Source organism: Scyliorhinus torazame, chromosome 21, assembly GCF_047496885.1.
Source record: "Scyliorhinus torazame isolate Kashiwa2021f chromosome 21, sScyTor2.1, whole genome shotgun sequence".
NCBI classification, from domain to species: Eukaryota; Metazoa; Chordata; class Chondrichthyes; order Carcharhiniformes; family Scyliorhinidae; genus Scyliorhinus; species Scyliorhinus torazame.
Window position 1 is genome coordinate 87,928,144 of NC_092727.1, and position 14,987 is coordinate 87,943,130.

At 45.6% G+C, this 14,987-nt stretch overlaps 2 protein-coding genes across 7 annotated transcripts in view; both read right to left on the reverse strand.

Moving 5' to 3' along the window:
- The window catches only part of LOC140398391 (leucine-rich repeat-containing protein 37A-like), a 356,270-nt gene extending 352,243 nt beyond the window's left edge, over nucleotides 1-4,027 (reverse strand). For both annotated transcript variants that reach the window (XM_072487029.1, XM_072487028.1), the window contains exon 1: nucleotides 3,337-4,027. In XM_072487029.1, the coding sequence (XP_072343130.1) occupies nucleotides 3,337-3,554 (218 nt within the window). In that variant the 5' untranslated portion in view covers nucleotides 3,555-4,027. The remainder of the gene's footprint in view (nucleotides 1-3,336) is intronic.
- A 4,647-nt stretch (nucleotides 4,028-8,674) lies between these two features.
- rdm1 (RAD52 motif containing 1) overlaps nucleotides 8,675-14,987 on the reverse strand; it is a 50,403-nt gene continuing 44,090 nt past the window's right edge. For 2 of the 5 annotated variants that reach the window (XM_072487032.1, XM_072487030.1), the window contains exons 5-7: nucleotides 13,231-13,329; nucleotides 9,460-9,554; nucleotides 8,675-9,314 (exon numbers count right to left, since the gene is read on the reverse strand). In XM_072487032.1, the coding sequence (XP_072343133.1) occupies nucleotides 9,213-9,314; nucleotides 9,460-9,554; nucleotides 13,231-13,329 (296 nt within the window). In that variant the 3' untranslated portion in view covers nucleotides 8,675-9,212. The remainder of the gene's footprint in view (nucleotides 9,315-9,459; nucleotides 9,555-13,230; nucleotides 13,330-14,987) is intronic. The other 3 variants (XM_072487031.1, XM_072487034.1, XM_072487033.1) reach the window with 3 other exon arrangements.

Below are 14,987 nucleotides of genomic sequence, written 5' to 3' on the forward strand. Positions count from 1 at the left end.
ACGCTCTTCCGCATCTGAGCAGATCCTGTGTATACGGAGAGCTTGTCCATAAGGGATGGCTTCTTTAATGTGTTTAGGGTGGAAGCTGGAGAAGTGGAGCATCGTGAGGTTATCCGTGGGCTTGCGGTAAAGCGAAGTGCTGAGGTGACCGTCCTTGATGGAGATGAGTGTGTCCAAGAATGCAACTGATTTTGGAGAGTAGTCCATGGTGAGTCTGATGGTTGGATGGAACTTATTGATGTCATTGTGTAGTCGTTTCAGTGATTCTTCGCCGTGGGTCCAAAGGAAAAAAACGTCATCGATGTATCTGGTGTATAACGTCGGTTGAAGGACCTGTGCATGAGTAGGTCTTGTTTAAACCTGTGCATGAAGATGTTGGCGTATTGGGGTGCGAATCTGGTCCCCATGGCTGGTCCGTGCGTCTGGATGAAGAACTTGTTGTCGAAGGTGAAGACGTTGTGATCCAGAATGAAGCAGATGAGTTGCAGAATTGCGTCTGGAGATTGGCAGTTATTGGTGTTGAGTACTGAGGCTGTTGCTGCAATGCCGTCGTCATGGGGGATGCTGGTGTAGCGTGCCGAGACGTCCATTGTGATGAAGGCCGGAAGGCCGCTGCGCTAGACTCGACATGTATGCCCAAGCCATCAGGAGTCGCGTCAATGCCAGATTTATCAGTCGCATTCACAAGACAGCCCCGAACGTCACCCAAGCACAACGCAATGCCACCCGCGCTCTCAAGACCAACTGCAGCATCGTCGTCGAACCAGCAGACAAAGGAGGGGCCACTGTCATACTGAACAGAACGGACTGCAAAGAAGTATACCGACAACTCAACAACCAAGAACACTACAGACAGTTACCCGCAGATCCGACCAAGGAACACATCCGCCAACTTATCAGACTGATCAAGACCTTGGATCCAGATCTTCAGAGCACCCTACGTGCTCTCATCCCACATACTCCCCGCATTGGAGATCTCTACTGCCTCCCGAAAATACACAAGGACACACCAGGCTGTTCTATCGTTTCAGGCAATGGGACCGTGTGTGATAACCTCTCTGGCTACATTGAGGGCATCTTGAAACCCATCGTACAAGGTACGCCCAGCTTCTGTCGCGACACGACGGACTTCCTACAGAAACTCAGCACCCATGGACCAGTTGAACCAGGAACATTCATCGTCACAGTGGACGTCTCGGCAATCTACACCAGCATCACCCATGACGACGGCATTGCTGTAACAGCCTCAGTACTCAACACCGACAACTGCCAATCTCCAGACGCAATTCCGCAACTCATCCGCTTCATTCTGGATCACGTCTTCACCTTCGACAACAAGTTCTTCATCCAGACGTACGGAACAGCCATGCTCGCACCCCAATACGCCAACATCTACATGCACAGGTCCTTCAACCGACGTTATACATCGATGACGTTTTTTTCCTTTGGACCCACGGCAAAGAATCACTGAAACGACTACACGATGACATCAATAAGTTCCATCCAACCATCAGACTCACCATGGACTACTCTCCAAAATCAGCTGCATTCTTGGGACACACTCGTCTCCATCAAGGACGGTCATCTCAGCACTTCGCTTTACCCCAAGCCCACGGATAACCTCACGATGCTCCACTTCTCCAGCTTCCACCCTAAACACATGAAAGAAGCCATCCCCTATGGACAAGCTCTCTGTATACACAGGATCTGCTCAGACGAGGAGCGTAACAGACATCTACAGAAGTTGAAAGATGCCCTCGTACAAACGGGATATGGCACTCGACTCATCGATCGACAGTTCCAATGCGCCACAGCAAAAAACCGCACCGACCTCCTCAGAAGAAAAACATGGGACACAACCGACGGAATACCCTTCGTCGTCCAGTACTTTCCCGGAGCGGAGAAACTACGACATCTTCTACACAGCCTACAACACGTCATCGATGAAGATGAACATCTTGCCAAGGTCATCCCCACACCCCCACTACTTGCCTTCAAACAACCGCACAACCTCAAGCAAACTACCCAACCTTCAGAACAGTGACCACGACATCACACAACCCCGCCATGGCAATCTCTGCAAGACGTGCCAGATCATCGACATGGATACCACCATTACACGTGAGAACACCACCCACCAGGTACGCAGTACATACTCGTGCGACTCGGCCAACGTTGTCTACCTCATACGTTGCAGGAAAGGATGTCCCGAAGCATGGTACATTGGCGAGACCATGCAGACGCTGCGACAACGAATGAACGGACATCGCGCGACAATCACCAGGCTGGAATGTTCCCTTCCAGTCAGGGAACACTTCAGCAGTCAAGGGCATTCAGCCTCTGATCTCCAGGTAAGCGTTCTCCAAGGCGGCCTTCAGGACGCACGACAACGCAGAGTCGCCGAGCAGAAACCTATAGCCAAGTTCCGCACACAAGTGCGGCCTCAACCGGGACCTGGAATTCATGTCGCATTACATTCATCCCCCATCATCTGGCCTGCGAAATCCTACCAACTGTCCTGGCTTGTCACAATTCACACCTCTTTAACCTGGGGTTACCCCATCTCTGGATCTGTAAAGATTTAATCACCTGCTAATGCTCGCATTCCAAGCATTGTCTGGCATCTTTAAATTTGTCTGTATATATGTTTCTGGAACATACCTCTTCATTCACCTGAGGAAGGAGCAGCACTCCAGAAGCTAGTGATATCGAAAAAAACCTGTTGGACTTTAACCTGGTGTTGTCAGACTTCTTACTGTGCTCACCCCAGTCAAACGCCGGATCTCCACATCTCAGGTAAATAGTGATTAATATTTGAGATGGTGGCAAAATCTCAAGAAATTGATAGGAGGGTATGGCTACTAGGGTCAAATATCATATTTTCACCTGAACTTACCCTTGTAAGCAAAAAGGATAGAAAGAAACAAAGATGTGCACTGCAAATGCAAATGTGCTGACACTACTTTCGAGCCACAGTGGTTTTTTCAGCAGGTAGAAATTAATATTTACAAACTAATTGGTAAACTGAAACTCAGCCTATGTTGTGAGGCACCTCATCAAATGGTAAGTTCAAAAGACATCTCACTTATAGATTTGTGTTTGAACACCAAAATATAGCAATATTTCAATAGAATTTCTTTCATTATTTGGATCTAGCAAATGTTGGTCCAATGGTCAAACCAGTATTATTAATGAGTTCAAACTGTTCTTGCCACTAAATAAGTAGGCAACTTTTTAAAATCTAAGTTATACTCATTCCTGGGGCACACAAATTGTGTAAATAATAATCCTCAGAAATACTGACACTGCATGTTGTTTACTTGTTCTGATACTTACAGAGTGTTGAATATGTATGCTGACCCTCTGATGAATGGCACGTTATCCAGCTGATGCCATTTTCCAGCTCCAATGCAAGAAAGCAGCCAAGAGGTACAGGTGCACAAAATGGGGCAGGAGGCATTTTGGAACTCGGTGTTCTCTGTGGCGGTCTGCATTAGACCAATATAAAGATGTCTATACAGCAGCAGTACCACTATGACATTGGCCACTGCCATATTTTATACACTAATCGGTGAACCCACACCTGGGCTACCGGGCCACTTGGTGCCCGATGCCCAGAAATTTGATGTCCAGAATGTAGATGGAAAAACTTACAACAGGATGCCTGGAGTCGGAGCTTAAATAAGGTGCTGGATCTGGCACCCAGTAAATGATTTCCAAATCTTAATGCAGTGTGGTGGTGCTTTCTCTGTGCCCAGGTAAAGCCACCTGCTGGCTGAGGCTCGAGACGTTGGGCCCGATGGGAGTGGCCACCTGGGGCGACAGAGCCACAAAAGGGAGGCCTTGACGCCTCGGAGATCGGAGGGCCTGAGTCTCGGTGAGCGAGCCCAGGCCTCCCCGTCCGTGTCTGGGAAGATCGGCCCCTCCTTGACACCCGTGTTGATCGCTCACACCGAGGCCTGACCGGAGGATTTCAACCCCGTAGGCCCCGATGCCGCCAACACCATTGATGCCATGTCCCCCCCAAGTCACTCTCCGGCGCTGCTCCGATTGATGTCCACCCGGTTACCAGATGGCGGTTGCTAGGCAGAGCGTTCCATCCCATTGTGACACGGCCGCCTTGTACCCTGCGTCAACCTTACAGTGCAGGAGAGCTCACAAACCAAGCGGTGCTGAAACCCGAGTCAACGGGCTTTGGGCGCGGGGAGAAAGAACCTCAATCCCCATCCTTAACCCGACTCAACTGTGCCCCCTCCACCGCTCAAAAGATGGTCGCTTTTTATCGCGCGCACACGCCCATCGCTTCAAGCAGTTGAATGAAGCTACCATGGAATTGGACATGCCGCCATTTACAGAAACCGCAGGTGAACTGAAGAAACATTTTCTTTCACAAGGAGGTTTGATAATTCATTTGATGTGTCCATGATAATTCATACGGCTTAACTTTAAAAAAAATACCAGCAGCGTGTTTCTCGCCACCGTTCCCTGGTGGTGGCATTCTATCTTCCCGCCACTTGTTAATGGTAATTCCCATTGAAACCGGCGAAGCCAGGGAACCCCAACGTCCAGAGAATTCCAGCCAACATAATCTGTAGAGAGCCCCCGTGTACATAGCAACTCCACTATTCTCCTTTAACATGTCTCATTTCCTCCAAACCAAGTGTGGCTATGGGTACCTGCATGGGTCCCAGTTTTGCCTGCCTCTTTATGGGGTATGTGGAACATTCCTTGTTCCAGTTCAACTCTAGCCCCAGTTCTCAACTCTGTTATCGGTACATCAACGACTGTTTCGGTGCTGCTTCATGTCACCTTCACATGGTCCATCTCTGACACTTCCTTTCCTTGATCTTTCTATTTCAGGTCTCCTGATAAGACTGTCCACTAATATCCATTACAAACCCACAGCTCCTCAACTACAGCTGTTCACTCCCCATGTCTGTAAGGACTCCATCTCATTCTCCCAGCTCCTTTGGCTCCATCACATCTGTTCCGATTATGCCACTTCCCAAAACACGCAGTCATATCCACAGACACCGAGGGAAAAGAGTGCTGCTGACAGGTCTGCATTCCTCCTTAATCGTGGTTTACGATCCACTGTAGTCAACAAGCTCTCAACCGTGTCTGACCCATCTCCCGCACCTTTGCTCTCACCCCCTCCCATAACCACGCTAGAATCCCCCGGTCTCGTTTTTCACTCCACCAGCCTCCTCATTCAAAGAATCATCCTCCGCCAACTTCAGTATGATGCCACCACCAAACACATCTTCCCCTCACTCCCTGTCAGCATTTCATAGGGACCGCTCTCTCTGGGATACCCTAGTCCACTTCTCCACCCCCCCCCCCCCCCCTCCCCCAACACTCATCGTCAACCCACAGCACCTTCCCATGCAATTGCAGAAGGTATAATACCTACCCCTTTACCTCCTCCCTGTTCACCATCCCAGGGCCTAAACACTCTTCAAGTGAGACAGCACTTCACGTACACCTCCTTCAATCTGGTCTATTGCATTTGCTGCTCCCAATACAGTCTACTCTACATTGGAGAGACTAAACACAGACCGGGTGACCGCTTTGCAGAATACCTCCGGTCCATCCGCAAGCAGGACCCAGACCTTCTGGTCGTTATTATTTCAACTCACCATCCTGCTCTGCTCTCAGGTCTACATGTCCGTCTTTGGCCTACTGCAATATTCCAGTGGAGCCCATCGCAAACTGAAGTGCGCTACAACATTGAGTTCAACAATTTCAGACTGAACTCTCTTCCTCCACCTTCTCCCCATTTTTATTTCTAGTAATTTATTTTCATTTCTTCCATTTATCTGTTTTCCCTCACCATTGTTCCCCTCCCCACTTGGGCCATCTGTTCCTAGTTGTCCTTTGACACACTGCTCACCTTTGTTCTGCTATTCACAGATTCTAATCTCTTTATGTGCCACTATCAGCACCCTCCTTAGCCTTAATCACCCCCATTTACATTCATTTTATCTTTCTGTCCACAACATCTTTGTCAATCCCCACCTATCGTTGGCCCCCTATCCAGCCCCACTGCACAAAGGTATAAACTTATAATAAAAGCAAATTACTGCGGATGCTGAAACCAAAAAAGAAAATGCTAGAAAATCTCAGCAGGTCTGGCAGCATCTCTAGGGAGAGAAAAGAGCCAACGTTTTGAGTCCAGATGACCCTTTGTCAAAGCTAAAAGGCATAGAAAGTGGGAGCTATTTATACTGTGGGGTGAGGGAATGAAAGGTGAGTCATATCCACAGAAACCAAGGGAAAAGAGTGCTAATAGCCACAGAAATCAAGGGAAAGGAGTGCTAATGGCATTCCCCAGAGAGAATAATGTTGTGAAAGGCCAAACAGCAGAGAAACTATCAGAGGGGTAAGCTGTGACAGATGTGTGGGAGGGGGAAGCAAAGGGAGAAAAGGCAAGGAGAGGGGATATATATTAAGAAATAAATAAAATGTAAAAGACAGTTAAAGTGAAATGGAATGAAAACATCATCTGAAGTTGAATTCGATGTTGAGACCGGAAGGCTGTAGCATGCCTAACCGGGCAAGGGACAACGTTGAGAAGGCAGAGCAGTCATGAATAACCTCAGCCGGTACAGGAATGAATTGAACCCGCGCTGTTGGCCTTATTGTGCATCACAAACCAGCAGTCTGCCAACTGTGCTAATCAGGCCCCAGAGTGGTGGACAACTGCAACTCAATGCCTGAAAGGGTGGTAGTGGCAGAAACTCTCATCACATTAAACAAATACTACTTGGATAGGTACTTGGAATGCTGTAACTTAGTGTTATAGATCAGGAGCTGAATTGGATTAGGCTGGGTAGTTGGCTGACATAAGACACAATCATCTGAATTTTCTATTGTTTGTGGCATAAATTTATTTGTAGTCTGTGACATCTTGAACTCTGGGAAAAACATAGAATGTGCAAAACCTAGTGCTCACGTTCAGCTTAATTTTGACCAGAGCCGATATAGATTTTTCTCCCAGCGTAGGAATCCTCATTGCACTCACTGATTTCTAAAAAATCCATCCAGTGCATGGTATAAACACAACTGTTTGCCAATATGGGAGTTGCTAAAGTTTGGAGAACCAGAGAGGCTATGGTTAAAAAGGGTTTTATTTGGCTAGATGAATTTTTTATTTTTTTAAAAAAGTTTAGAACTTTGTTAAAACACAATTTAATGCTGAATATTTCTGAAAGGAGAGACATGTTACTGAAGCACTCAGAGTAAATGCAAGAATGCCAGATTTCAAACAATCACAACTATTTATGGCACAGGAGGAATTAACATTAACTGGCAAGTTAACTCTGATTGGCCAAATGTTACCACAAAGAAAACAATAAATTACAAGCTCTCCATGCTTCCAAATAATTTTTTTTTAAAAAGTGCAAGGCTTGAACATTGGCTTGAACATATTTTTTGGTTGTGTGAATGAATGACACTTCTAGCAAGCAGAAAGAGGTGACAGTTACTGCCCTTGATATCAAGGTAGCATTTGATTGAGTCTGCGTCAAGGAGTTCCAGCAAAACTGAAGTCAATGAAAACTCGGAAAAACTCTCCACTGATTGGAATCATACCTAGCAGAAAGGAAAAGCTTGGGGGTTTGAGAAATGAATTATCTCAATCCCAAGACATCAGTACAATAGATCTCAGGGTAGTGCCTAGACACAACCATCTTCAGCTGCTTCAATTACCTTCCCTTTAACAAAGTCAGAAGCGGGGATGATCACAGATAATTGCAATGTTCAACACCATTCACAACTCCTCAGATACTGAATCAGTCTGTATCCATGTGTAGCAAAACCTGGACAATATTGAGGCTCAGGCTGATGAGTGGCAAAAAGCAATGGTGCCTCAGAAGAGCCAGGCAATGACCAACCTCAACAAAAGAGAATCCATCCATCATGGCATTATCATCGCTGAATCCTCCACGATCAACATTGAGGGGGGGTTACAATTGATCAGTAATTAAACAACTATCCGCACTGTGGCTGCAAGAGTCAGAGGCTGGGAATTCTGCAGGATGAAATTTACCTCCTGACTCGCAAAAACCTATCCACCATCTACAAGGCATAAGTCAAGAGTATGATGGAATAATTCCCACTTGCCTGGATGAGTGGAGCTCCAGCAATACTCAAGAAGCTCGACACAATCCAGGTCAAAGCAGCCTGCTTAATTGGCACCCCATCCACCACCTTAAATATTCACTCCATCCATCATTGATAAACAGTGGCAGCAGTGTGTACCATCTACCAGATGCACTGCAGCAACTCACCAAAGTTGTTTTGAAGCACCTTCCAAGCCTACGACCGTTACCATCTGGAGGGTCAAGGGCAGCAGATGCATGGGAAAATCACCACCTGGAAGTTACCCTCCAAGCATTGCCCAATCCGGACTTTATCACTGTCGCTGTATAACAGCACTGTGGGTGTACTTGCATCACATGGACTGCTGTGGTTCAAGAAAAAACAGCCCGCCACTTAGGCATGGACGAGTGTTCTGAATTTTTCTGCAGCTGTTAATGTAAATTTAATTAAAAAGTATGATGCCTTTTTCAAAAAACTATCATTGTGGTGGATGTTTCAATGCCTGTTTATGATAAAACACAAAGTAGAACAATAAATTTAAATCAAGTTCAACAAAGTTATTTTCCAGAAATTGTGCTTTCAATTTTGTTTTATAGATCACTAGAAGCAGTATTTTGGATGAATGAAACCAGGAAAGAAAGTCAGGGATCCAATATAGCAGATCCAACATAGTAATTCTTCAATGTACTTACAAATTTTTACTTTTCAAACTGAAGAATATTTGCAATGTGGATCTCGAATGCTCTTCCCAGTCTTTGTCAATTATTGGCTGAACCACAGCACAGAGCCTTGATTTCTACTGTGGATAGAGTGGAAAGGCAGGCCTTTGAATCTACCTCAGCCAGAACAGGGATTCAACCCTGTGCTGTTGGCATGTATATGTATATATGCACACCAACACTGGTTTTCTGGCCAGTCATTGGTATATTCTTTATAGAATGAACGTATTCAGTACCTTGTCCGACCAGTAACAATAATCACAGTTTCCAATTTTTCAAAAAACATTTTAGATCACTATTTTTACAAAATTAACTCAGTGTTGATTCCAGACTATCACTAGAATTCACTTGTCCTCCAATGGCCTCAGACATACGAAGACTTTGGTTTTCTCACGTTCCAATTCCTTCTATAGTCTCTGTATTAAAACTGAGATCAGAAAGAATTTCTTCCTGCCCCTCATGTTCAAACTGGCTCCACGAAATGTCATTTACCTGCAAAGAAATACAACAGCCAAGAGTTATTCAAAGTTCCTGCTAAACATAATTAGATTCAAACAGAATATTACACTACTGAATTGTAATGTTTTAATAAGGACAAGAGTAGAGACTCAATAATAATTAATATTGATCCACCCACTGATTGTACCTCCAGTTGTGTTTGAAGTTCCTCCTCTGTGAAACAATCAGTTTCGTCCTGTTCAGAACTCCATTGCAGGGACACCTTCCCATTCCCTACAAGAATTAGAGGGTAAAAGGAAACCTTCACTCATACAGCTGCTGACAAAGTAATAAACAGCGTCTCAAACATAATTTTCTTGCATGAATTCTAATGGCAAGATTAGCTATTCCATCAAGCCTATCCCATACTGACATGGTTTGTGAAGGTTACACCATCACCTTCATTCCTCCCCATCAATGTCATGCAATCAGAAATAACTCAGGCCATTGTGAGAAATGAACATATAGGAGATACTTCTGTGATTCCAAAACTGTTCAAAAATACCATGGAGACTAACATTGCTAGCCCCCAAATTTCCACAAAACTTCCATGCCTTAAGATAATTTCCACTTACAGGAAACTGTGCCTCGCCCCTTTACATGCTTGAATTGAATCTGCATTAATCATCTTCCTAACAAGTATTTCCTCGAGCTTACTAGTCTGTTTCACACTGTCCTCTCCAACAATATGGCCCCTCTCATTTGTAAATACAGAAGAAAAGTACTCGTTCAAGACCTCTCCTATCTCTTCAGACTCAATACACAATCTCCCGCTACGGTCCTTGATCGGACCTACCCTCGCTCTAGTCATTCTCATATTTCTCACATATGTGTAAAAGGCCTTGGGGTTTTCCTTGATCCTACCCGCCAAAGATTGTTCATGCCCTCTCCAAGCTCTACTAATCCCTTTCTTCAGTTCCCTCCTGGCTATCTTGTATCCCTCCAACGCCCTGTCTGAACCTTGTTTCCTCAGCCTTACACAAGTCTCCTTTTTCCCCTTAACAAGACATTCAACCTCTCGTCAACCATGGTTCCCTCACTCGACCATCTCTTTCTTCCCTGCCTGACAGGGACTTACATATCAAGGACACGTAGTACCTGTTCCTTGAACAAGTTCCACATTTCACTTGTGTCCTTCCCTGACAGCCTATGTTCCCAACTTATGCACTTCTATTCTTGTCTGACAACATCGTATTTCCCCTCCCCCCAACTGTAAACCTTGCCCTGTTGCACACACCTATCTCTCGCCATTACTAAAGTGAAAGTCACAGAATTGTGGTCACTATCTCCAAAATGCTCCCCCACTAACAAATCTATCACTTGCCCTGGTTCATTACCAAGTACTAAATCCAATATTGCCCCCCCTCTGGTCGGACAATCTACATACTGTGCTAGAAAAGCTTCCTGGACACACTGCACAAACACCACCCCATCCAAACTATTTGAGCTAAAGAGTTTCCACTCAATGTTTGGGAAGTTAAAGTCACCCATGACTACTACCCTGTGACTTCTGCACCTTTCCAAAATTAGTTTCCCAATCTGTTCCTCCACATCTCTGCTACTATTGGGGGGCCTATAGAAAACTCCCAACAAGGTGACTGCTCCTTTCCTATTTCTGACTTCAACCCATACTACCTCAGTAGGCTGATACTCCTCGAACTGCCTTTCTGCAGCTGTTATACCATCTCTAATTAGCAATGCCACCCCTCCCCCCACCTCTTTTACCACACTTCCTAATCTTATTGAAACATCTATAACCAGGGACCTACAACAACCATTTCTGCTCCTCTTCTATCCAAGTTTTCGTGATGGCCACCACATCGTAGTCCCAAGTACCGATCCATGCCTTAAGTTCACCCACCTTATTCCTGATGCTTCTTGCGTTGAAGTATACACACTTCAACCCATCTCCGTGCCTGCAAGTACTCTCCTTTGTCAGTGTTCCCTTCCCCACTGCCTCATTACACGCTTTGGCGTCCTGAATATCAGCTACCTTAGTTGCTGGCCTACAAATCCGGTTCCATTTCCCCTGCCAAATTAGTTTAAACCCTCCCGAAGAATACTAGAAAACCTCCCTCCCAGGATATTGGTGCTCCTCTGGTTCAGATGCAACCCGTCCTGCTTGTACAGGTCCCACCTTCCCCAGAATGCGCTCCAATTATCCAAATACCTGAAACCCTCCCTCCTACACTATTCCTGCAGCCACGTGTTCAGCTGCACTCTCTCCCTATTCCTAGCCTCGCTATCACGTGGCACTGGCAACAAACCAAAGATGACAACTCTGTCTGTCCTGGCTTTTAACTTCCAGCCCAACTCCCTAAACTCGTTTATTACCTCCACACCCCTTTTCCTACCTACGTCGTTGATACCAATGTGCACCACGACTTCTGGCTGCTCACCCTCCCCCTTAAGGATCCTGAAGACACGATCCAAGACATCCTTGACCCTGGCACCCAGGAGGCAACATACCTTCCGGGAGTCTCGCTCGCGACCACAGAATCTCCTATCTATTCCCCTAACCATTGAATCATCTACAACTATTGCTTTTCTATTTTCCCTTCTGAGCCCCAGAGACCTGGCCGCTAGGGCCTTCCCCCGGTAGGTCATCCCCCCCCCCCCCAACAGCATCCAAAACGGTATACTTGTTTTGAAGGGGAACGGCCACGAGGGATCCCTGCACTGCTTTCCTGGTTGTTTTTTTTCCCCCTAACTGTAACCCAGCTATTCTTGTCCTGTACCTTGGGTGTGGTTACCTCCCTGTAACTCTTCTCTATCACCCCCTCTGCCTCCCGGATGATCCGAAGTTCATCCAGCTTCAGCTCCAGTTCCCTAACACGGTCTTTGAGGAGCTGGAGTTGGGTGCACTTCCCGCAGGTATAGTCAGCGGGGACACCGGTGGTATCCCTCACCACCCACATCCTACAGGAGGAGCATGCAACTGGCCTAGCCTCCATCCCCTCTTACCTTACAGAATATAGCTGCCCTGTGCACCAACTGGATCTCTACCCTCCGACTCTGCTCCCAGTCAGCTGCACTCTGAACTCCTGGCTCCCTTCTCGCTCTTTGCGGAAATGTAGGAAACTCCCTCCTCACCTAACTCCCTCAGTCACCAAACTCTCACGATAGCACTCAAATGCACCAAATTCAGCACTCAATGCAAAACTTGTGCACCCATGGTTGTGCAGCTATTAATCCTTTGGATTTAGTTCATGCTTGACATCAAGCACATTGGCAGTGAAGTCATCCATACCAAAAATTTATAAAACGCAACTCTTGAACAGCCATTTTTAAAATGGTTGCTCTTATAAAGTAGCAGTTTGAAAGTAAATGCTTCCTCAAAAGTTGAGATTGTTCATCATTCAGTATTTCTCCAGTTCAAAGGGTACTCAAGTCATTCTTTTGTTCTATTTAGTACGAATGCTACTCCATTGAAGATGGATTTGAGGAAGAATTTATTCTCTTAAGGCAGGAATCCATAGAATGCCTACAGTGCAGAAGGATACCATTCGGCCTATCAAGTTTGCACCCACCCTCCAAAAAAAAAAAAAGCGCCTTACCTAGGCCCACCCTATACCCGTAACCCCATCTAACATTTGGATACTAAGGGGCAATTTACCATGCACAATTCACCTAACCTGCACATCTTTGGACTGTGGGAGGAAACAAGACCACGCGGAGGAAACCCACACAGACACGGGGAGAATGTGCAAACTCCACACAGTCACCCAAGGTCAGAATCAAACCCAGAAACAGCACCGTCAACTATTGTGCCACCACGAAAGAGGACTTGGGAGTGTGAGCCATGATCTTAATCAATGGCTGAGCAAGTTCGAAGGGTTGAATTGTCTACTCCTGTTCCTATTTTTTATGGTCTTATGAAAAGATAAAAAATTGGGAATTATAATTTTACCCAGGACAATGAGTAGGATCTTCTGGAATGCATCCGATAAAGCTTTCTGTGTTGCAGCCTTTTGAGCCCTTCCAAGTTTCAAGGCAAAATTAAGTGGATCTACAACAGAATAAGAGATTTTTATTCTTCAGTTGAGCAGAAATATTTTCTGCGAATTCTTTTGAAAGAACTCCGGTAAATTACATCTTTCATGATTGCACAGCCTATTAATGACTTTTGAAACATAATCACTTCATTTTTAAAAATATTTGTAAGATAGACAGCAAAAACAAGTAATTCTTTAGTCTGTTTATAAGATATCAATTAAGGTATCAGTTAAGGACAAACTCCCCACTCTACCAAGTGATCTTTCCCACCATTTGAACAGGCAAACAGAGCTGCGTTAGACACATTCAAAAGATGCAACACCTAACATTGCAACATTCTCTCAGTATTGCACTTAGTGGCAGCATGCAATAAACAAAGAAAAACTCGAGTGATTGACAGACATTCAAATTATGCAACATTAGTCCATTTAGTCATCTGATTTCAGAAACAAACTGTCATGATATGCAGACACACACAATGATATACAGGCAGGCACAGACAAGCAGCTAATGGACACCGAGAACAGGACATGACCAATAAGCAGGCAGGACACTCAGGGAGGGGTGGGATATGACTATAAAAGACACAAGGCACTGACACTCCGCCTCTTTCCACTGATGAACATCTAGAGAGTCAGTCAAGGGTATTGTTACAATCTCGCACCTCCACCACGTGGCTAAGAGCTAGTCTGATTCAATCAGACAGAGTAACGACACTTAAGTTAGCAGAGTCGAACTCAGAGAACTGTGCTATTAGTTCAGAAAACCTGATTGAACTAACTTCAACGTCTGGAGTATCTTTTTGATCTAAGCTGCATCCAGTTGCAGCCAGTATTATACCAGTGTACCTAACACAACATGATACCAGGAGGCTACTAATTTAAGGTGGCTTACCTCAGTCCGTTCCGTGATGACCAGCAACTGTATCGCAGCACCATGGAGAAGATTCAGGCTCCTCACCAGCTCAGGACCTCCGGCAATCGTGGACATTCAAGCAAAAGGTTCTGCTGTACATCGCAGCCTCAGACCTCGAGGGTGCATCTGATGCAAGAAAGATTGCGCTTCTCCTCTCAACAGCGGGTGATCAAGCCATCAAACTCTTCAACTCGTTTAACTTCACCGAAGGCCAGGACAAGACAAAGTTTCAGACCATCCTGGACAAGTTCTATAGTCACTGTGAAGTGGACACCAATGAAATCTTCGAGCGCAGCATAAACGTCTTCAAGGTAAAGATGAATCTTTCAATGCCTTCTTAATTAACCTCCACCTGCTAGCGCAGTCCTGCAACTTTGGTGATATTGCTGACTCCATGATCAGAGACCAAATTGTGTTTGGAGTTCACTCTGATCCTCAGAGAGCAGCTCTGAAAAATCAAGCATTTGACCCTGCCAGTCGTGATTGAAACATGTACAGTGCATGAGCAAGCAAGAAGTTTCTCATTTTCAGCTGATTTGTATTGGGAATACCGATTTCTTGCATGCTCATGCACTGTACATGTTTCAATCGCGACTGGCAGGGTCATATGCTTGATTTTCACAATGTGCAACAACGAGTACAGGATTCTAATCCTGACAGTACAACAGATCCAGAGGACGAGTGCCTGGAGTCCGCCTACCGAGTGGACATCATTACCACACGTGAACATGCCACACCTAACTCATCTCGCATTCA